The sequence below is a fragment of the Diabrotica virgifera genome, chromosome 7 (genome assembly GCF_917563875.1).
Source record: "Diabrotica virgifera virgifera chromosome 7, PGI_DIABVI_V3a".
Taxonomy (NCBI): domain Eukaryota; kingdom Metazoa; phylum Arthropoda; class Insecta; order Coleoptera; family Chrysomelidae; genus Diabrotica; species Diabrotica virgifera.
This window is the reverse complement of record NC_065449.1, coordinates 71,787,906-71,813,740: the sequence shown is the minus strand read 5'-3', so window position 1 is coordinate 71,813,740 and position 25,835 is coordinate 71,787,906. Positions and strand designations below refer to the sequence as shown.

Here is a 25,835-nt window from a genome sequence, read left to right as displayed (position 1 = left end):
CTTTCCAAGTATATAAAAACTATATTTTTTTGATATACTGATCTTATACACAGGACAATTTTTTGACGTCTTGTAAATTTCAAAGCTAGAGAAAAAGCTATCATTTCCACCCCAACAATAATAACTGTACCTAATATGTAGTCACTTTTGTATACATTGATGAGCTCGCTAATAATCGGCAAAATAACCCAAAAGATGGAAAACATATTAAATTGTGAGATAGAATGAAATGAAACTAGTAGAGTTGGGAAATTTAGCGATAAAAACGTATAAATTTAAATTCTATTTATTGTTTCCCACCTTTAGACGTATCAGAGGAGAATATCAACTAAAACAGTCACTCTCACAGTGGCAGTTGCTAAACTCGTGCGATACGTCTAAAGGTGGGAAACAGTAAATATAATGTAAATTTATAGGTTATTGTCACTAAACTTCCCACATCTACTAGTTTCATTTTTTTATCTAATAACTTAATGTTTTCTATCTTTTACGTGATTTTGCCAGTTATTAGCGTTAGCGCACTCATCACTGTATATGCACTGAGTCCACGAGTCTGTACCCGTGCCTTATGAATACCTGGCGAGATAAAACACATACTTTTTATCTAGCATCATTGTGTAAATACGTAGGATGTAAAAGACGTGAGTAGCGATAAATACGTTTATTGATATAGACGAACACAAGGATATATTTCAATCCCGGGAGAACCGCCGAACACTGTAACTGATAAATGATACGCGATTAGCTGAAGACAGAATGAGAACTCTCTTTCTAGGCCCAAGAGCCTAGTTTTATAGAAGCTTAAATTGGGTCATAGGTGACGCTAGTCCCCCGTGATTTGTATATCTAATAAAGGTAAATAATTCTACTTTTGTCAGCAGTTTCGTGACATTTCCAAATTATATTGTTGATAATTGACCAATTTGTATCTAAACTAATTAATCTACGTGCGTGAATATAAAATAAATAAATTCGTGCGGTCTACTGGGTGATAAAATAATTCTGTTCAATATCGAATATGAATTCTGAATATTTATTATTGGACAATCATTCTGTTCCACGCATGAAGCTAATGACAAATCAGTTACCGCCTCTTATTAAGTAAAAACACATGTTATTTTTATGAAGGATCTACGCTCAGTACAATGAAAAGAGATAGGTACAAAAAAGGACGATTGGGGATGTTTTCACATATTTTAAGTACAATTTCTGACGTTTTCGTTTGTTTACATTTATGGCTGTCAGTTTGTTGAAGTTTTTTATAGTATACAAACAGTTGTTTTCCCAACTAATTTTATATTGGAGTTTGAAATTTTATAATAAGTTTCTGTTATTTTACGATTAATTTTGACAACTAACCTCATTGACACAGTTAAGGAATGCTTGTGTTCAATGTTCCGCCAAAGTGAATAAAATATCAAAAAGAAAATATGTTATTAATTTTTTTTTATAAATTGCTTATTTATTTATTAATCAATGATAATAAAAGAATTTATTAAGCTACTTCAAATGTAGCTGTAATTCTGCACCAAAATTTTAAAGCGAAACTTACATTTGCCATTTAATTTATTTGATAACGTCAAATTTTAACCCGTGATTGGAACAGTAGCTACTTACTGTCACTTGCTGTTGCGTTTAGTAAATTTTTCGACTTATTTCGTATGCTTTAACTTTAAAGGATAACGCACGGGTAAAGACTCGTGGACTCACCTGTATAGAGATGTTTAAAATAATGGAATAAATTCAATTTATCGAAAACAGTCCACTTTGGAGAAAAATCCCGAGACAGGTCGATTTTTATTTCTAAATTATGATTTTTTGACATATTATATAATATATGTAATAGTGACTTCATTCATTTGGGCGTTTGATGTAATCGATGACTTTTTAAAAATGGAAACGGGGCTCGTGTGGTAGCTCATTTGAAAGGTTAGTCAATTCTCTAGTCAGTAATATAAACAATAACATTATTATTTATACAGGATGGCCAAAAATATATTTTTTTGAAATAAATTAATTGGCGCAAAAAGAAGAATATAACTAGATATGTAATTTATTTAACTCAAAATACATTTTACTGATGTAAGAAAATATAAAAAAAAAATGTTTATTTCATACATAAACATTGCTTTTCGCATAAATTAAATGTCAAACAGCCACTCACCTACTTGTTGGCAGTTTGAACATTTAATTTAAGCGAAAGGCAATGTTTATTTATCAAATAAACATATTTTTCTCTTTTCTCACAGTAGTAGAATGTATTTTGAGTTAAATAAAATACATACATTCTCCTTTTTGCAGCAAATAATTTAATTCAAAAATAATTTTTTTGGCCACTTTTTATAAATAAGGATTATGTTTATATTACCGAATAGAGAATTAAATAACCTTTTAAATGAGCTACTACACGACCCCTATTCTCATTTAAAAAAAAAATCATCGATTACGTCATCACGCCCTAATGGATGACGTTACTATTATGGCATATAATGTCAAAAAATCATACTTTAAAATTAAAAATCGACCTGTCTCGGGATTTTTCTCCAAAGTGACCATAAAATGAATTTATTCCATAATTTAGAATCTCTCTGTGTATATGGATTTTAAATCTGTACATTTATCTTGGCGATTCTATTTCATCAAATAAATAAAAAGTTTCATTAGATAAAAAACCACGTTAGTTTCTCCACTTCATTCCACAATAGAATGACTCAGTTCTTACAAGAAAAAATTAATGCTTTTAGAGTATTCTTTGTGGTAGTGGAGCAAAGTATGATAAATTTGAAGTCACTCGAGCGCTTTGGGGACCTATTGGGTTGTGAAGAGTAGGTCCCAAAACCAAAAAAAGTTAAGTAAAGTTTTCAATTTTATTAGGCGCATGCCATTTTTTAATTTAGTTTTCCATTTCCAACAATCGTTTTTTCCGATTATGACGCCATCTATCCATAATTCGAAAAAATGTTTCGCATAAAAGTTACTTATTTTTACGTATGGAATCCAAATCTGCAATAAAAAATGGGGGCTCCTATTTAGGATTTTAAAGTAACCCACCACCCCACCTCCGTGGGAGGTCGTGTGTGTTGCCATTCTATAGATTTTTTAAAAATATTGAATAAGGGTATTTTACAGTTTTTCGATCTGATGTTCATTTCGCGAAATATCGCGGGATTCGTATTTAAAATATAAAATCCCCCCCCCCCTTTATGTGGGAAGTCGTTAGTTTTTCGATCTGTCATTTATTTCGCGAAATATTCGCTTTTTTCTTGTGAAATTTTGGGACTCACCCATTTCCTTACGCCCGGCTCAAATCGTCTGATTTTTGAAATATACACTCTTTTTCATTTATTTAACTTACATTATCTTAATCTGACAATTTGGAGTTTTTTTAAGGATAGATTTTTTTTCGGCCCCCCCTTAACGAACTCCCCTGTAAGAGCCAATATATGGTAGACGTACATCTGCAGGGTACCAGGATTCTACCCATATGATAATATGACGCGCTCGAGTAACTGCAAAAATCTCCGCTTGGGCTTGCCTACCATTAGTGGCTTCAAATATAAACACTAAACGTTAAAGGGTTAATACTGTATTACTATTGTTATAATTAGTTTAGGTTAGTTATATTGTACTTTGTCGTCTAATAATTTAAGTATTCTTTTCGTTCTGTCTCTCATGTTAACATCCAATTTATTGTTTATTGCACTCACTTTGATTTACTGCACACAAAGAGCACCTTTGAAAATACTTTATTACATAGAATCGGATATGTATCTCCATTGATCGCAGCGATCTAAGCGGTATAACAAAACGGCGCCAAGTAACATCAGTTAGGTTATATTAGGGAAAGGCGGAGTTGTCAGATTTATGGTGCCACTATACCACTTTTTTATTGGTGCCAAATTGACTAAAATTATATAGGTACATACAGTTGTATATAGTAGAGCGCCCTCTATCGAAAAATGCCTGAACAAATCAATATGTCCGTTTAGAAAAAGTCTCAATCTGGCACCATTACGTTTTTTACATATTCTGCATTAGGAACACTTGTACACTCCTAGGACGAAAACATACACGCTGTCGTACTGGCACCCAAAATCGGGTGCCACATCGTCAAATTGGGTGCGACATTGACAGGTTTTGCTTAAAAATCGTGCCAGATTGACAGAATATATCTGTATATATATATATATATATATATATATATATATATATATATATATATATATATATATATATATATATATATATATATATATATATACATATATATATATATATATATATATATATATATATATATATATATATATATATATATATATATACAGAGGGGTTGAAGAGGGCGAAACACATTTCTAAGAACTGGTGTTTGGATCTTTGATTCTATTCAAAAAATTTTTCCCAGCCCGAAATGGTGGATGTGTGAATTGTTCGTAAGGGGATTTTTCCACATTCTCTATTTCATCTGTTTTATATATATATATATATATATATATATATATATATATATATATATATATATATATATATGTATATATATATATATATATATATATATATATTGTTATATTTCTATTTGATATGAAAATTAAATTTTGATAATTATAAACAAAATTCAATTTAATATAAAATATTTTCAATTTTCTCAACCACGGGCATATAAATTTAGAACAACCTGTATACAACAAATTGTTATATTTAATTTTAAGAAGTGATTAAACGAAACTCGGGACAATGCGCTTAGAACAAACAAAGTGAATAGCGCGTACCATTATCGTTGTTCGCGGAAGGTTCGATCATTAGCCTATGCTAAATAAAACTCAAGTGAAATCGATAATAGGTCATTATCGTTGTTCGCGGAAGGTTCGATCATTAGCTTATGCTAAATAAGACTCAGTTGAAGTAGATAATAGATCATTAAATTTTGTAATTAGTAGAAAGTAATTTTAGAATGGGAATTAACTATTTTTCTTTTGAAATCCATTAAGCATATTTAGAAAGATTAAAAAATGGGTTTTGAGGAATACTGCGAATGAGAGTTGGTGGTGGAAGTTTGATTTGTGAATCTGGAAGGGATATTTAGAAAGTAGGGGAATGAATGACAAATAGAGATCAGAATGTTTTGAGCTGTCGAGAAGTGAAGTCCAGTAGTAGACGGTAGTGTACGCAGAGTGAGAAAGCCGGTGTAGTTCCGTGAGTGTGGAGTATCTATCGTGGAACGAGAGGTAGGCCAGGTTGAGAGTAAAAGAACCTCCTTGAGCCAAGAGTTCCCGGTAGCTGATTGCAGTTTCGAAAAAGGTAGAACACAGCATCACGACAGAAGCAGGAAACGAGAGCTATACGAGCTAGTTTCAGAGGAGAACATTACTGGAAGCCAGGACGAGGTTTTGATTGCAGCCAAGGATAGCACGAAACGGGTCTTGTGTGAAGACATTCTCAGTTCACCAGAAAAAGGTCAGTCTCATTTGCTTGGACATGAATGTATGGGTTTTTCGTATTAAATACCACATTTAAAATTGAAGAAAATATCAGAAAAGCTTCATCAAACTTAAATAGAATTGTTGCTAATAAATCATAATAGTTAAATGTTAATAAAAACTTTCAATTGGAAACCAAAAGGAAATAAGATTCCCATGTGTAAATGTTATGTTTAAGAATAATAAGATATAGCAAATATTAAGCAGTGATTGCCAGTTAAATAAAATAAACAATATTTTGATTACAATTGTAACCCATATGTGTTATTATTTTACTCTTTTCTTTCCTATCCCGATTAGGAACCATTAAGAAATACTTAGAAGCCACGAGAGTAAGTAATTAATTTTATAATTCGCCCTGAGATTGAAAACATATTGATATGTGATCTGGTAAATTAATTAGATTATGATTAATGCATGGATTAAATTAAATGACATATAAGAATATTATCTCATATCAGTAATCAAGATCACATCAATATATATATATATATATATATATATATATATATATATATATATATATATATATATATATATATATATATATTCATTCTAGACTTTAAAAAAAAAAAAAAAAGCAAGCCAGCTTTTTTACACTTGTTTTTTTATATGTGACTGTTACCACATGGTCTTGTCTTTGGCTGTACTAAAGTTTTTTAAATATTAACTATACACTTAAATGTTATATACTTTTACATTACGTTGGTTCATGGATAAGGTTTTTTTACTATGTACATCTTATCTTTTGCTACATGTCTTTTTAAGGTAACGCTAGTGCTTTTTTACCTCTCTTTTGGATGTTGTTTCTTATACCACTCTTTTTGTAGATGAACTGATGATGTCTACTGAGCAGTAGACGAAACGTCTTCAATAAATAGATGAAGTAGCTGAATTCTTTGTCTCTTTTTTCACCCACTGACCGATAAAACCCTACACTTACGAGTGCTCCTTTGTTATATTGGAATTGACGGTCGTACTCCTTTATGATATATATATATATATATATATATATATATATATATATATATATATATATATATATATATATATATATATATATATATTTTACTTATAGTAATTAGGGAATTAAAACGTGAGGCTGTCATGGTCAGATTATGCGGCGTAGATATACGCTCCTGCTATGTCTGGGTCTCGAATGTTGTTTTTTGATGGAATGTGTCTAAAGATATTCAACCTCTTATCTTTATTGATAAGCCCAGAGAGGTTGAAGAGGGCGAAACACATTTCTAAGAACAGGTGTTTGGATCTTTGATTCTATTCAAGAAATTTTTCCCAACCTGAAATGGTGGATGTGTGAATTGTTCGTAAGGAGATTTTTCCACATTCTCTATTTCATTTGTTTGATTTATATATATATATATATATATATATATATATATATATATATATATATATATATATATATATATATATATATCTACTTTTTCTGTATTTATTAAAATAAAAAACATTTTAACAAGAATGGAAGGATTGTTTGTGTACATTTTTACTCCTGAAAAAAGTGTGATAAAAATTAAACAAATTAAAGAATCTTAATAAAAATTTAAAATCCAGTTAAACAAAAAGTAAGAACAATGAAAATAAAAAGGTTTTTAAAAAATATTAAAACAAAAAGAAACTGACAGGTACTATAGTTAGTACAGTGTAGCAATGGTAGTCAGTGGCAACATTTTCATCACAAATTGATTCCAGTTCGCTTATGTCGTCTTCTACCTCATCAAATCATTTCAAAAGAGTTTCCTCAGGGTCTTTATTCCCTTATTTGATGTATTTTGAGGAACTGGGGCACATTATGTGTAATGACGAACTGGGCACAAACACTAACATCACGTTTATTAGACGGAAATCACACTTTGAGCCTAAATATCTTTCGAATAACAACCTGCCGAAAATTGTCGAATTCAATACTACTAAAGAACAACCCAACTTGAAAAGTCATAAACGGGTGAACTTCAAAATTTTCTAGGAAGGGAAATATCCCACTTTTAACAAGCGATGCCGTCTGAGAGACGGGGTGTTAGTACTTAAGAGTTAATAATTGTTAGAAATAGTATTTTTAACATAGCAAATAAATAAAGATATTATAAAATAAAAATTTATTGTAAATTATTATTTAAATTCGTACTGTGAGATAAAATCTAACACGCGACTGTTCACGTTACAGAAGTGAGCGCGACTGTTCCCGGGTTAATTATTTAAAAATCGTTTTTGTTTGCTCTCCGGAGATATTTGGCTGTTTGCAGTTAAGTCATTCTTATTCCGGACCGGCGATTTTATACTTAAATATTTATGGCACAATAAGAATGATAAAAAATTATTTGTAATTGGTTACCTTAAGTTTAAACTGAAGATAAAAGTTATAGGTGGAATATTCATTTTGGAAGTAAAAAGTTGAAAAATCCGCACTAGAAACAGATTAATAACGTACAATAAAATAACTTTCTAAAATAATTAAGCTAAAATAATTTCCTGAACTAAAGCTAGAGGTGGCAATATGGATTATTAACAAGCACCGGTTATTAACTAAACAAAATATTTATTTTTAACGTAATCCCATTTATCGAAAAATTGAGCTTTACAGAAATTAGTATTTTTTATTTCATCTTTACATTCAAATATTTTTATTTAAGTAAAATAATTTTAGACATACCTATACTGTATATACCTACACATCCCTACACATAATACCTACTATACATTTTGTACATAGACATACACAATACTGTATTGCAATGTTCAGTGTACAGTGTATTATCTGGGGGTTCAAGAGCCTGAGATCCCGGAAGCCCTGAAGATGACATCTTTGGAACGTCGAAAGATCGGGCCAGAGATTTTAATTCTTGTAATAATGTTGATTAGTTAATATTGGTTAATATATTTATATGCGCGCGCGTGCGTCTGTGTGTGTGTGTATGTTTGTATGTATACATTTATGTACTTACGGGCATGAGCCAACATAAATATTTCAAAATAAAATAGGCATGTCAAGAATATACACTTTACACCCATGTTAAACTGTAACTACTTTGGTTGAGCATTATTCTTTTATACATCTAAGGTGATATAGTATTCAAACCACATATCTTTAACGACAGATGTATTTATAGAGGTTGAGTCAAATTAATTGTTCATTTATTTTAGATAATAAATAATAGGTAAATTGATTTTTGTAGGATTCTCAATACTTTTTATTATTTTAAAATATCTACTCTTCTGAAACTCTACGTCTAAAAAAATAATGTATTATTTCTACTTATACAGGGTGTCCCCGAAAATAGTGCGTTCCTTAAAGGTATAGGTAGAAGGCACAAATTGATCCATTTGACCAACAACCGAGAATATATTTTGATATGCAAATTGAAGTCTGGCAACAACGCGTAACTCAAAAATCTAAAGATTAAAAAAGTAGGTTTGTAGGTCAGTTGCATCTGGCAGGTAAAATAATGTGAATATCAACCAAACCCATATCCATTATTTTGCAGGTAGGTACCTACGATGTCAACAACCCCAAAAATCACACCTCAAAGTAAATAAACAAAGGGTTATTAGGTTAAATTTTCACAGTTACAGCAAGTTCTTTTAGGCTACGTTGCCATGCCATTCAAATTTATGATTATGGGAAATAAGCCACAATTAAAATGAAAAAAATAATTTTATTAACGTTTCGACGCCCAAATCGGGTGCCGTTGTCAAAATACAAAATATTATTGTCAAAAACAAAAATGTTGTTGCTAAGCAAAAAAATTCTTCTAATAATTTATTTAATCTGACTCATTTATATTGGCAATTTAGACATATATTATACATTTTAAAGTAGAAGACTTTAAAATGATATTGCCAATATTTATGAGTTGCGTTCCTAGGACGACTTACTGAAAGATAGTTCATTCGATTACATGAAATCAACCCCAACTCAAGAATATCCGTCACAAAAAAATTATAGCATGTGATCTGTCTTTAAAAAGACAACCAAATGCAACGACAGTAAAATTCTCGCGTTAGAGACTTCATAGTAAATCACAAGGGAAAACCAGGAAAAAACCTTGTGATACTATCCCGACATCGTAAGTATTTGGTCTTACATTTAATTTACTCTCAAAAAATAATACCAAATTCTGACTTGTAACATGTTTAAATTATAAATAATATTAATAATACTAGATATATAAGTAATACTAAAATATAAAATATGTACCAGCTCGATGTTATTGACTTACTAATCTTGGTATTTTCTTTCTGTTGACTTCCTTTTTCAGTATGGGCAACCACATCCTACTGCATTCTACCGAGGAATTTGCGACACAATTGGTTTCATTTAGCAGAATTAGAGCCGCTTCTTTGATTTTTCTCTTTTTACTCTCTGATTCTTTCAGGACTATACTTGAATCTCTCCACTGAACTCTATGTTCATTATCCCATGCGTGTTGACATATTTGAGATCTATCAAATTCTCTATTTTTAATATAAGATTGATGTTCACTTATTCTAACGTCTAATGGTCTTGATGTCTCACCTAAATAAAATTGTTCGCATTCACAAGGTATTTTATAAATGCAATTCTTTGTTCTTTCTTGATCATTGTTAGGTTTAGTTTTAGATAGAATAGATCTCAATGTGTTTGTTGTTTTGAATGTTGTTGAAATGTTGAATTTATTTCCTATTGTTTTAAGTTTCTCGGATAGTCCTTTTATATATGGTATTGATATTTTTCTCGTATTATTTCTTGTGAATGTTGTAGGATTCCGTTCTAAGTTGTTCTGTTCCATTCGATCCAATCTTGACAATTCCTTATTTATAAACGATAAAGGATAATCATTTTTTAATAAAATAGATGCTAACAATTGTTTTTCTGCTAAAAAGGAATTTTCGTTAGAACAAGTAATTTTGGCTCTATCATATAAGGATTTAATGATTCCCTTTTTAACGTTGATGTTGTGATTTGACTTGTAATTGAGGTATCTGTTGGTGTGTGTTGATTTTCTATACACTTGAGTCTCATATCCAATATCCTTCTTTGATATCAACACATCGAGGAAAGGTAGGCTGTTATTGTATTCCTTTTCCATTGTAAATTTTATTGTCTCTTCTTGATCGTTTATAATATTCAGGAACGTATCCAACAATTCTGATTTATGAGGCCATATTGAAAACACATCATCTACATATCTCCACCATACTGTGGGTTTTAAATTTTGTTTAGAAATAATATTAGTTTCGAAATCCTCCATAAATATATTAGCCATTAATGGAGATAAGGAAGAGCCCATTGCTAGACCAAAATTTTGTTTATAGAATTCATTGTTTAGTTGAAAGTAGGTATTATTGGTACATAATGTCAATAACTCCATTATAGCTGATACATTTAGTCTTGTCCTAGTTGCCAATGTATTATCATTCTCTAATTTCGTTTTGATTATGTTTAAAGTTTTATCTAATGGTACATTTGTAAATAAACTGTTTATGTCAAAACTTACTAAAATATTATTTGGATTAAATTCAATAGTTGATAATTTGTTTAAAAAATGTTTTGTATTTTTTATAAAAGTGTCATCATTATTAGCAAATGGTTTTAGAATGTTTAATAAGAATTTTGATAGTTCACTACAAGGAGAATTGATGGTACTACAAATGGGTCTAAGTGGTATGTTCGCTTTATGAATTTTCGGCACTCCTTTTTACTATTTAATCATAAAAATGCCACAAGGAAATAGCTTCAGAACAACATTCAAATTTATGAAAATAAAAATTCACTTATATGGCGAAAAATGTATTTTTTTTCTTGGAAACGGTTAACTTCAGAAAAAAATGTTAAAGAACTTTTTTGTTCTAAATTGTGTATTATATCCATACCCAGTGGCGTAGCTGACAGGCCCGCAGGGCCCGCAAGGCGGGGGGCCCCGACGTCAGGAGGGGCCCCTTAAAGCCTTCAAGCCTAATACTTCTACTATCTTTAAATTGGGGACCAAAACATATTTCTTAATAAGCATCAAAATAGGGAATTTGGAAGGAAATAATGAAGCGGGTAATTGACGTAGCTCTTACTGTTTTCGGGTGCAATTTAGCGTTTCGTACTTTCGTGGACATGTTGGTAGATTAGATGAAAGTGAATCCCAAAAAGGTAATTTTTGTCGGTGGTTCTTTTACTAGCTAAATGTGATCCTGTTTTAGCTAAATTAATTGATAAAAACAATAACTAAAAAAAAAAAAATTACCTGGGCCCCCAAATACAAAACGAAGTTATAAATTTGCTGGCTTAAGAAACTGAAAACAAATTGATTAATTTAAAAAAATTGTTTCTATTCAATATCTTGATACCACTCAAGATATTTCGAAACACGATCAGCTTAATTTTATTTTCCGGTATGTAACTTGCGATGAAAATAATTTATCTTCTAAAGCAGAAGTTCTTTAAAGTTTTTTGGGATTTATTCGCATGTTAGACCAAAGTGCAGAAGGTCTTATAAATGAAATTTTAAAATTTATACAATCAAAGCACATTTCCGTACACAAACTAAACCTAGTGTTGAATGATGCCGTTGCTGGTGTACAGGAGTTGGTTTTTTTAGGATATAATTAAAATATTATGTTTTTTTAGTGAAAGTATTAAAATATAGGATGTACTACAGTCGAACCCGCTTATTGGAATAGCCTTTGTGCCAGGCAAAAATATTCTTATAACCGGGATATTCTAACACCCGATCATTGATGGCTAGTCGAAATAAGTGTACCGAATATACGTAATAATATTATTTACATACTATGTCAATGTGTAGTTTTACATACTATGCCAATATGTAATTTTACATACTATGCCAATATGTATATCATATTATATGTACCTACATAACCAGTATATGTAAATGGTTTTAGGTCTTTTTATGTCAATAATACAGTAGTGTAACTACTACTTATCTATGTGTTAAATACCAAATTACATTATATGTATGTGAATGAATACAGTAGGTAATTAATATGAAATGTATGCAATATGTAGATATGTAAATATTTTCTTATTAAAATGCATATAATATAACAAAATTACTTATTTTTTCTTGAGAAATTATCGGTAATTATAGCTTTTTTGTTGTTAATCCGTGTGGTCATCCTTAATCCATTGGTTGAATCGAAGTTTTATTGGCGGCAATAAATGGATTGTTACTTCAACCTCACGTCGGGTTAAAGTAAGATCTTTTGTTTTCAAATTTAACAAAGCCATAATTCACATCTTGCAAACAAGTAGGTACTCTCTGGGTGAATTCTAAATAAACTGCTTCTAACAATTTTATAGCAGGCAACAGTGGGTGAGAATATGTACAGAACTTTGTAGATAAATAAAAATTACTTTACGACCCATGCATTTGTAGGCTAAAGATGGTACTCGTAACAAAGTAATAAATATTTATTACCCAATAATATCTAATCCAGCACTACAGGCCCTTGACGATAAACCATAATACCAAACATAATTTAAATTTTTAGTAAATTGTGAAAAAATATCCGTTGACCTGCAGAATAGGTTAATAAGCGGTATTATCTAATTAGAACATATTCCAATAAACAGATAAATTTATTAAGGAGTAAATGGGAACGTTTCGGGACCTCGAATTTCTATTCCATAAACCGGGATATTCCTATAACAGGGATTCTAATAAGCGGGTTCGACTGTATTATTAATTGGATCCTTCGCGTTTGCGAAGAAAAAGAGCACATCGAGTCAAATCAGCCGGTGTTATCGAAATGCCTCCCACTTTTTCAGGTAAATATTTTCATACATGAAATGCCTCCTAGGTACAATCGAAATGCCTCCGGTTTGTTAAACAGTTAGACTGATATTTTGTCTACTTAATCTCTGTATAATGAGACAATGTTGCCAAATCATAATTTAAATAGGTACTAAAATGTACATAAAATATGGTAACATAAATATTTCACAGTATGACATATTTCTTTTTAGAAAAGAAACTTGTTCCGAGAATCTAATAGCCAGCTTTTCTGGGTAATTCCAATTCCGATTCTTATCTCTTCTTAACGATTCCATGAATAGGTACTTTTGAATATGTACTAATGTACTAAAAAAACCTGCAAAGCATTTGTGAAAACACAGGGATCTGAAAATACGATAATTGAATCAATATTAGGTCATAACCACGAGAAGTTGTCTGTCGAAGTTTACAATAGAAAAGCCGTAAGCAATCCAATAAAAAGAGCAGCCGTGGAAGATGTCAGCGAAAAACCAATGAAGCTCATCTGTAAAGAACTTAAGAAGACAAATATAGAGACATTTACTATCAATGATATCAATAAGGTGAGACAAAATGTATGTTATGCTGGAACCACTAATTCTTTAATTAAACTTCCCAAAAATATATCTGAATTTCATCAAGCTCTTGATTTATCTTCTATTATTACAAATAGAAATGAAAGTTTTATAATTAAAAATGACAAACATAATCATATTGTTATATTAACATGCTTTTCAAATCTTCGTTTTCTTTCGACTGTTTCCAATTGGTATGTTGACGGAACTTTTGAATACTGTCCTCGTTCTTTCACTCATTTGTTTAGTATACATGGCTTGAAAAATGGACATTATATTACTCTTGTCTTTTGTTTACTTCAAGATAAAAAGTCGTCTTCATATTATCTCGCTTTTAAATATATCATAGAAGAATGTTTTACAATTAATTGTCCTCTATCCTCTAAAGTAACAACTTCAGACTTTGAAATTTCCATTCATAATGGTATTCGTATGGCATTTCCTAAAGCAGATCTTCATGGATGTCGTTTTCATTTGGGACGGGCATGGTATAGAAAGGTTCAAGCACAGGGATTGGCTCCAGAATACCAGAAAAAAGGTGTTAAGTCAACCGAAATTACGCATTTTCTTATTTATATTTTTGGTCTTTCATTCTTATATCCTGAAGTTCTTGTCGATTTTTTTGCTGTAAAGTTGGCAGAAATTAAACCAGTCGATGAAAGAGTCACCCAATTTTGTGATTATCTTGTTGATAATTACATATTATCTGAAAATTCAACATTTCTTCCACATCTTTGGGCTGAGCACTCTTCATCCTTACAAAGAACCACAAACCCATGCGAAAGTGTTCATTTCAAGTAAAATTCTTCTTTCTACTGCCCTTTAATTTTATTGATATAATTTTACAATTTCAAATAAATACCTATATTAAAATGAATTCTGTTTCGACACCAAAACAAAAATGTTGCCGAAAGTAAAGCAAAAATAAATTTTCTAATTGAAATAGTTATTTTCCTAACAAGTGCAGAAACTCCCGCTTCGCGTCGTTCGGCAAACTGCAGTCGCGTGCGGAAAAGAGACTTGTCGCGGGTATTATAATAATAACGCTTTCGGTCAACGTATATACCCCGGGCCCGAAGGCCCTCGGTCTATACACCATTGACCTGAAGCGTTATTATCCTTATATGGTACCTTAATAACTATAATAACAAAAAATAAAGGTTATTATAAAATATATTATAATGGTTATAAAACTAATGGTATATTATGTATAAGTAGTTAGTTGAAATTTATAAATACCGCCTAGTGTGAATAATGTTTAATACATTATAAAGGTTGAAAATTAAATAACAAAATACCAATTTTGCCAAAAATTTACAAAGGGACGAAGATATGGCAACGTTTCAGCTTCACATAAAGATTAGAAGCATGTAATTTATTTAAAGCTTGGGAGGCAATTCATATGTGACCATTTTAGCGACAGGTAAGAAACCCTTTTTTGGGAGGCATTTCATATGCGGCCAAATCAGCTAATAAAACAATTACGGTACAATCTATACAGTCTAAACCATTAGAGTGTAAAGCTATTGTATAAAAAAGGTTTAGACGAAAAATTAGAAAGTGGTAGTTTTGAAAATACCGAAGAACACTACGAACACATCAAAAAGTCCAATCATTTGGCAGCAGAAGAAGCACTGGGGAAATGTGACGAAAACCATAAAGGAATAAAACCGTACTGGTGGGATGAAGAAGTAGAAAGGGAAATTACAGATACACGTCGGAAATACCAAACGTTCCTATCAACAAAAACAGACAACGATAAAATAATTTACAAAGAAGCCCAAGCCAAAGTAAGAAAGAAGATAACTCAAAAAAAGAACTAATCATGGGAAAAGAACTGCCAAGAAATCAACACTTACATAGGAGGTAGAAGAAGTACAGAGAGTTGGAGGTTAATTAAAAATATGAGAACTAATAAGAAAAAAGACGTTATATCACCAATAACAACGGAAAAATGGGAAGAATATTTCAAAACATTACTAACAAAACAAAGACCAGGATTTGTTAACATAGAAGACAACACGATAGGTATACATATAAATTAATCACCATTACAAATAAGTAAATCAGAGATGGAAGAAATAACCAAATCCCTGAAAAATGGAAAAGCCCCTGGTTCTGGTGACATCCCTGCAAAATTAATGAAAGCCAGCACAGACAAACTCCAAGAACAGCTAAGAAAACTCTTCCAAAATTGCTTAAATGGTGCCGAATTACCAAAAGAATGGAAATTATTTAGCATGTCAACAATCCACAAAAAGGGCAGCAAGGATCAATATGAAAATTACAGAGGAATTGCGGTAAACAGCACAATAAGTAGGATGTGTGGGAAACTTATTAAGCACAAAATAGAAAATGACTATAGAGATTACGAAGCAGAGGAGCAAGCTGGCTTTAGAGCTGGGCGGTCCATAGTAGACCACCTGTACTCTATTACGCAAGTTTTTGAGAAAAGGACATCCGTCAATAAAGAAGTTTACCTGGTATACGTAGACTTACAAAAAGCATATGACAGTGTGCCCCTCAGCAAACTATGGTCAACCCTACATCAAACCAACATTAAACATGGTCTTATCAAAGCAGTCCAAGGTCTGTATAATGGAACGACTGCAAAAATTAAAACTGTATCAAGGATGTCTGAGGGATTTAAGGTCACGAAAGGATTTAAGCAGGGTTGTTGTATTTCGCCTACCCTTTTTAAAATTTATCTGGAACAAGCACTCAAGCTGTGGAAAAGAAAATATAATGGAATGGGAATCCCTCTCAATGACGACACAACACTATACACTTTATGTTTCGCTGATGACCAAATTCTAATTGCTCAAGATCATGACGAATTAAATTACATGACGCGGAAGCTAATAGAAGAATATAACAAATGGGGTCTCGAAGTCAACATTAAGAAAACTGAAGCCATTTGTATTGGAGGAACAAAGCAGTCCATTACATTAGACGATGGGGTAGAAATTAAACACTGCGATGAATACAAGTATCTGGGCATGAAGATAACTCAAGTTGGAACACTCGATGCTGCTATAAAAGACAGAAACATACAGGGCAGAGAAGCCATATCCATGATGAACGGCATTCTGTGGGACCAGACAATATCTAAAGCGAACAAACAGCTCATATACTTAAAAGTAAAATCACATATGGCAGTGTTTGGCCACTGAAACAAAGAGCGCAGAAAATGTTACTAGTAACAGAAATGGACTTCTGGAGAAGAGCAGCAGGCAAATCAAGAAGAGATCGGATACCGAACGAGAGAATACGAGAAATGATGGGAGTAACACATACAATAATTGATGACATAAAAACAAAACAACTGGTATGGAACGGCCATGTACAGAGAATGCCAGAGGACAGGATCCCTAAACAGATTATGGCATGGACACCACAAGGGAGAAAAAAAGAGGAAGGCCGAGAAGAAACTGGAGGGAGGGAATTGAAAAAGAACTGGAGGAAAGAGAAATCCCTCCAGGTCTATGGTTAAACAGAGAAGAATGGGGGTTAGGAGTCGGAAGACGTCGGAGAACGCTGTAAGCCGATAGTAGTAGTAGTAGCGTTTTCCAACACTTAAAAGGTTATGTGAAACCCGGTGGTTATCCAGTCATGATGCTGTGATGGCTTTGCGTCGAGCTTTCCGACAAGTAATGAAATCTTTAACGAAAATTTCATTGCTATCTAAAAAACGATGAAAGATTATAAGGTAATGCATTATTAGAGCATATGAATAATTTTGAATTTGTCGTTAACTTTACTATTTAATCTAAAATACTTAACATTATTAATCTAACATCAACACTTTTGCAATCTTAAACGGCAGAGTTAACGGTCGCCCTTCAACTTTTTGAAAAAACTCGATAATTTAGAAATGAGAAATTCGTTTTCAGAAACTATTTTAGCAAAAGCAGTAGGAATAGCAGAATAGTGGGGTATTATACCGGAATTTAAAAATAAATGAATAACAATTTTACGATGAGCTCAGCTGCGAGAAAAAAATAACTTTTAGCAAAAAAAGTTTTGTAGTTAATGTTCTCAATATAAATTTAGTAATATTGCAACAACTTACTAATAGGTTTGTCGGATTAAGGTACATGTATAATAGGTTTTCATGTCTATTCCCAAAAAAATCTATTAACACTAACTAATGAAGACTTATTAAAGAAAGGCCAAATATTGTCATTTACACATATTTTAGTAATTATACTGTTATTAGTTGTTATGTTTATAATACGGGGGCCCACAAAAATTGCCGCGGGGGGGGGCGCAATCTTCAGCTACGCCACTGTCCATACCTTAAAGGAACGCACTATTCACTCTGTATATTTTTAGACACTGGGAGGCATAAATTAAGGATATAGAAAATGTATGCTCATTTTCATAGTTGATTTTTTCGTGAATGGATTAACGGATTTCGCTAATTTTTTTTATTATTTTAGATATTTCATTATTATTTACACAATTGTGCAAAAATTTACTCAAACTTCTTTCTTGTACTTATAGCGGGTGGAAGAACAGAAATGTTTTTCTCGTGTTAAGTTTGAAACACCCTGTAGGGAGGACGAGGTACAAATCTGAGTATAGATCGGAACTGTAAGTAGTTTTATGTTTTGCGAACATTTTGTTTTTTGAGTTGAAGACTGATATCTTAAGAAACAAAGAAAATAGGTAGTTTTACTCCTTACATATGTTTTAACTGAAACAAAACTAAATTAACAATAAAAAATAACAGTTAACAAAACTTTAAAAACAGAAAGGCACATAACGTAAACAGTTCTTATCGACACCTATAAGAATTATTTGTCGACTAGGTAAGCGGTATGCACAGCGCAACGTAAGAGAGACGAGATTGTTTAATGGAGACTGCATATGTTTTGGGGTGGAATTTTCCTGTAAGTAATACGGATTTTTCGTCTACGTGGAGGCTCTTTAAATAGCGAGATGTACATTACACATATTCTTTTTCTTTGAACACTCTTTTACTATCGCACTATATATACGAAATAATTTCATTTTAGTGGTATGATAAAACATGGCCTCCTGACGTATGCATGTCAGAAACACATATTAAAGAGTAAAACCGTCTATTTTCTTTATTATTAAAGATATTTTAACCTAGAAAACCTTTTTTTGGATGGTGCTAGAAAGGTTATCAATGGAGACACTGCGAACGGCAGCCAGATGGTTGGTGGAAAGCGAGTCGTGGGTTCTAAACTAGATTTTGGAACGTGGAATAGGGCCAATAGAAGAAATAGGTAAAGATAAGGTAAGAGAAGGTACATTAGAGAAGAGAGAGAAACAAATAAACAGATAGGTAGGTAAAATTACCATATAAAAGAAAAGAGATACTTAGAGGGCGCCACTAAACTTTTTGGGGTTACAAGGGGAAAATTAAGAAACCTTAGAAACGGAAACAGGTAAGGGAAGATAATTAGGTTCTGAGAATAAATACAAGAAAAGGTATGAACAGTTAATTAGTAAAAACCTAAGTGTTGTCAAAACACTACATAAAGAACTAATAAATATATTCGGTGACAGTCGTTCAACTACTTACCTACAAAACTTATTCTACGTCATATTTCTCCTGGTCGAAGGTAATATAGTGATTGTTTATGTTACTTAGCAAATATTTAGAGGTAATCTCTTATCAGGAAACTTATTATTAGTAGATAAATAAAAATCATGAAATAAACAAAAAAACAATATATTGAGCAAATGGTTCACCAGAAGGGTGAATCCCAAAAAACAAGATAATCAGGAAACTATATACATAAGTCAAAACTGCACCAACAATCAATGTGTGGTTGGATGCATGTAGAAATCAACAATAAATATAATAAAACAAATACATATATCATATTATGGTAAAATCATGCACAAATAAAAGCACAGTAAAGAGAGTCTGGTCATTAATTAAAAAAAATCAATCAAGCATCTACCATAAAAGACCTCTCTTTGCTGTTTATGGCTTATCTCGAGATAACTGAGTTGGTAAATTTAATGGTGGATAGAAAATATAAAGAAAAAATATATAATAAAATTAAATGTAAAGCATACAAAGTAGTTATCAAAAGTTTATAGTTCAAAATTCAAAAACCACCCGTACTCGGTTTTATAAAGAAGCCATTCGCACAGCTTTTAATTAAATAGGGAATGTTTGTAATTAATACTTGATAATGAAAAGTTCTCATTTAATGAATAAAAAGTTCTATTAATGAAACCGCTGTCCTTTTGGGAACTAGATTACATCGGTGGTTATCCTTAACCACATGAAGAAAGGTTTGAGGTAGATAGCCCGTGGATTAGCTCTACTTTTGGAGATATTTGGATGTATATTTAATTAAGACACTTACAGTAACCCTTATGATGTTGCCTCTTAAGTTGCACTGAATCTAATTTTACTTTAACTAGTAATCAAGCACTGAAGATACTTATATTTTGATTTCAAAATCTGGAAGATGTTAGAGTGTATTCACAGTCAGATAAGATAATAGAGTGACTTTTCACTCCCAAGATATATTGTAGATAAGATTTTAGATATGAGAGACAGACGTCTGCACTCTAAGATACTCAGCCGCCAAGTCCTTTCCTATTCGCAATCTTTTCGACGCTTTTTCTTTAAAAAAAGTGAGGATATATTCCCTCTCAAAAAAAATGAAAACTTTGCTTTCGCACAAACCAGGCTGTGCCTCGGTAATCTAAACAACATAACGGAACATGCCGAAAAAGGCGAAGACGGTAAGTTTTTGAGTAAAAAGGTTTACTTTGAAATCGAAAGTAAACGGAAAGCAGCAATAAAACATTGCAATACACATTCCCGCTTTGAATAGAGTGGAGTACCTAACGGGATCTTAGTAGTAAACTTCTTTGGAGGTTTTTATACCAAAACAGATTACAGTAATAAGAGCTCTATAAAATAAGAGACTGTCGGTCTATTTTCAACACATTGTGTTTCGGTAAAGCTGCAATAAACAAATGGTCCCGTTTCTAATAATAAACCCAGTTGTTTGCAGATACGGCCTTAGGTGTAACATTGTAGCGTGTAAAGGGATTTATAATTAATCTGAAAGGTATACTAACTATTTACTAATCTTATTATAAAAAATATGTTACACAGCCAACTGCCTAGAAAAGAAACTGGTAAAGAAGAAGAACAATGGTTTCCGATAAAAACCTAAGGATTCCTTTTTTTTTTCTATGCCCTTAAAATTATTCGAGGAACGTGCCTTGAAAAAATATTAAGATATAAAAACGTTACGAGTATTAACAAATGAGGTAACCAAACGTCAAGATAAAAAAGATATCTAAAGTAACCCTCATTACATCAGAATTACCTATCGAAGAAATAACGTCGAATTCGGTAGTCATGAGTATTTCGGCAAGATAAATTAGAGACAGAGTTATGCTTAGGAAATCTATAATTAAAAATACGGTATCGAAACGGCTAAATTAACAGCGCTCGATAAAATCATAAAGTCATTGGGATGCCTATGCCAAAGTGAATGTCACAAAGATAAATAAAAACTCAACTAGATTTTAAAAAAGTAGAAGAAGAAAGAAGTAAGTCCATGGTTGTCAGTTAATAGCTACGCGTACCACGCGTCTAAATTAAATTTAGGGACACAATCGGTAAAGTCACAATCGGGTTGAAGTAAACATACGAAAACTCCTAAGTCATATCAGTGAAAAAAGGGTCTGGTAGACAACATAAGTAATAAAAGAAAAAAATTAAAGAGTAAGAAGATTTAAGAGGAATCTGTCTGTCTTCCTCAAAAGCTCAACAGGTCCCTAGCTAACGAATCCCAGATTATCGTCCTAGCCGTTCCTCTCGAGACAACTAGTAAGGTAAAAACAGATTTTGAAATATAGAAGAAGAAGAATAGAGTTTTACGTCGAGAATTACATTCTTATGATTCACTGATGGCGGCTCGATTCATCACTGGTTGTAAGTCAGATCATAAATAAATTATCGCCATTTGGGGTTGATCAATCCATAAAGGACTTCTTATAAAAATAAAAAACTATAATAGGTAATATAGGAGCTACTATAACTACTATATAGATACTAAAAGTATAATAACGTAATCAAAGTTATTATAAGTTTAACGGTACAGTAAACAAATGGTTTTCAACTTACTGGCCAGATAGGGTGCTTTCGCATAGCTAGTTTGAGTGGTTTTCCGCCAAACGATAAGATAGTGAGCAAAGATAAATGAACTTTACTCAAAGATAATATAAGGAATTTTCCATTTAACGGTAAAGTACCTAATGAGTTTTGCTCAGAGATATATTAAATGATTTTTCACTTAACGGTAAGGTACTGAGTTTTTCTCAAAGATAATTAAATAGTTTGAGTAACTTTCACTCAACGGTAAGATACTAAAGATCAGCGAGTGCTTAGCCTACCCGCAGATCGAATAGATAACGGTATTGTGATATTTTTTCACCTAACCGTACTCAAAGATATATGTGACTTTTGGTGGGTAGTCAAGGAGGTAAACGAGAGAAAATAAAAGAAAATAATATTCATATATGAATATATAGATATGCCTGTAGATAATATCCGGTAAACAAACTAATCCTGGTCGGATTGATCATCACTCGAAAAATCATCAGAATCATCGACATAAAATGGTTTCAAATCCTTAATATGCCAGTTTCCAGCGTTTGAACCATCGGGATTTCTCAATTTATATACGAGGGCAGATATCTTTTTAACTACCGTGCATAGGATATATTTGGGTGCTGATTTAGACATAAATTTATCAGCAGCTTTTGATAGCACTTTATTTCGTCTCCATACCTTGTCACCGACGTGAAATTGTATATCGCGTCGCCATAAGTTATATGTTTTGGCATTGCGTTGATACGCACTATTCAGATTAAGTTGTATTTCCTCAAATACTTCACTTAACCCTTGTATTTCAGAAATATATTGATCATGTTGATCGGAGGTAACGGTAGATAGGGAATTATTCTCTGCAGATGAAGAATAATACAATACGGAAATACCTAACAAAATTGAGAAAGGATGGGGCATATTTCGTAACTTCGTGTCTAGCGGTATTGATAGCTTGACGGATTTTTGGAATCTCTTTATCCCAATCAAAATGGTCTTTAATGTAACACTTGATAGCAGTTCCTATGGTTTAATTGCTACGTTCAACAGTTGCACTGGGGCGAATAGATGGCACTAAACCATATGTTTTGGGCCTTATACCTATTACATAAATTCTTTAACGAAGAAATATTGAGATTTTGTGAGATATGTGATAACGCCCAAAAGATTTCGGGCGTCATCACATATAAGAAATTGAGGGACTCCGAAAATAAGAAAAACGTCGTTTTCAAGATAATTAACGATATTTTGCGTTGTAGCTTTCCGCAAGGGATGGATCAACGTAAATTTGGAAAACCAGTCGGTAACAACAAGAAGAAAAGTGTATCCTCTTTTTGAGCGAGGAAGCGGACCAATAAGATCCACGGCAATTATTTGCCAAGGGAACCGAGCGGATTTTTCTCGTCCCATTAAACCCATGGGAGCTAAGGTCGACATCTTTTGCGCTCCACAAGTTTTATAGGACCTAACAAAACGAAGTACATCTTTCCGCATTTTGGGCCAATAGTATAACTCTTGAATCCGATTAAGAGTTTTGAAATAGCCGAAATGGGCACAGGTAGGGGGATCGTGACAAGAAGTGATAATATCATTGCTTTGGGGTTTCGGTATTAAAATTTTCCACTCTGTATTATTGGTGGAAACCGGTTATTTGGAAGGGATTAATTTAAAGACAAAGTCATCCTCGACTTTCCACTGAGGATACTTATTGAGCTCTAATAAAATTTTAGAGCGAAATACCTCGAAGAAGGATTAGGCTTAATCCAAAATTTATATTTAAATATGGAGACACTTTTGTAGTGTGTTCCCAGAACGTAAGAAGAAAATGAAGAATTTATTGAGATAAAGATAAAACGGGCAGAGGAGGAATGCGCCGATTCTACCTGAGCTACGTTAAGCTGGGGGTCTGAATCCGCCGAACAAACTCAGAGGGTCGCTAATCCCTGGGCATGACTGCGCCGCTACCCGTCATGTAATATCTTAATGTCTTTCTTTCATTTTTTATATCATTTACTATTTTAGGTGGGAATAAGCTACAATTTAAGTTTAGAACTATATTTATTTGACGTTAATGACGTTATCACAATAAAAAAAATAAATTAAACACATTTTGGTTTTGTTGCTTGGTAAAAAAATTGTTCTAAAATTTAATTTTTGTCTGACTCATTTACATTGAGAATTCAGACATATAGTACATATTGTTATATTTCTATTTGATATGAAAATTAAATTTTGATAATTATAAACAAAATTCAATTTAATATAAAATATTTTCAATTTTCTCAACCACGGGCATATAAATTTAGAACAACCTGTATACAACAAATTGTTATATTTAATTTTAAGAAGTGATTAAACGAAACTCGTGACAATGCGCTTAAAATAAAACTCAAGTGAAATCGATAATAGGTCATTATCGTTGTTCGCGGAAGGTTCGATCATTAGCCTATGCTAAATAAGACTCAAGTGAAATCGATAATAGGTCATTATCGTTGTTCGCGGAAGGTTCGATCATTAGCCGATGCTAAATAAGACTTAGTGGAAGTAGATAATAGATCATTAAATTTTGTAATTAGTAGAAAGTAATTTTAGAATGGGAATTAACTATTTTTCTTTTGAAATCCATTAAGCATATTTAGAAAGATTAAAAATTGGTTTTGAGGAATACTGTGAATGAGAGTTGGTGGTGGAAGTTTGATTTGTGAATCTGGAAGGGATATTTAGAAAGTAGGGGAATGAATGACAAATAGAGATCAGAATGTTTTGAGCTGTCGAGAAGTGAAGTCCAGTAGTAGACGGTAGTGTACGGAGAGTGAGAAAGCCGGTGTAGTTCCGTGAGTGTGGAGTATCTATCGTGGAACGAGAGGTAGGCCAGGTTGAGAGTAAAAGAACCTCTTTGAGCCAAGAGTTCCCGGTAGCTGATTGCAGTTTCGAAAAAGGTAGAACACAGCATCACGACAGAAGCAGGAAACGAGAGCTATACGAGCTAGTTTCAGAGGAGAACATTACTGGAAGCCAGGACGAGGTTTTGATTGCAGCCAAGGATAGCAGGAAACGGGTCTTGTGTGAAGACATTCTCAGTTCACCAGAAAAAGGTCAGTCTCATTTGTTTGGACATGAATGTATGGGTTTTTCGTATCAAATACCACATTTAAAATTGAAGAAACATAATCAACAATATCAGAAAAGCTTCATCAAACTTAAATAGAATTGTTGCTAATAAATCATAATAATTAAATGTTAATAAAAACTTTCAATTGGAAACCAAAAGGAAATAAGATTCCCATGTGTAAATGTTATGTTTAAGAATAATAAGATATAGCAAATATTAAGCAGTGATTGCCATTTAAATAAAATAAACAATATTTTGATTACAATTGTAACCCATATGTGTTATTATTTTACTCCTTTCTTTCCTATCCCGATTAGGAACCATTGAGAAATACTTAGAAGCCACGTATGTAAGTAATTAATTTTATAAAAAGCCCTGAGATTGAAAACATATTGATATGTGATCTGGTAAATTAATTAGATTATTATTAATGCATTGATTAAATTAAATGACATATAAAAATATTATCTCATATCAATAATCAAGATCACATCAACTGTCGTCCAACGTGGAAAGCATGGAAAAGTATTTCTAGTGGCAAATTTGAAGGATAGAAAGAGTAAAGCCGGTATTTGAAAATTTATATGCCTGGGGTAAAAAGTGAGATACTTACATTTGATAACATAAAATTTTAGATCTCTTTAGGTACAAATTTTACATAACTGATTTAATATTTTATTTTACGATATTTACATTTGATATATTTATTGACAATTTATAATATTTGGGTGAGAAAAAGTCGTCTTGGTAACATACTAGTAAAATTTCATATTTGGCGGGGAC

The 25,835-nt window shown here is 32.1% G+C and overlaps 1 protein-coding gene across 1 annotated transcript in view; it reads right to left on the bottom strand.

Annotated features, from left to right (window-relative positions):
- Positions 1-8,536, bottom strand: part of LOC114327669 (CLIP domain-containing serine protease HP8-like) — a 106,799-nt gene extending 98,263 nt beyond the window's left edge. The window contains exon 1 of the mRNA XM_050657287.1: positions 8,444-8,536. Within this exon, the coding sequence (XP_050513244.1) occupies positions 8,444-8,510 (67 nt within the window). The 5' untranslated portion in view covers positions 8,511-8,536. The remainder of the gene's footprint in view (positions 1-8,443) is intronic.
- Between the last annotated feature and the right edge of the window lie 17,299 nt (positions 8,537-25,835).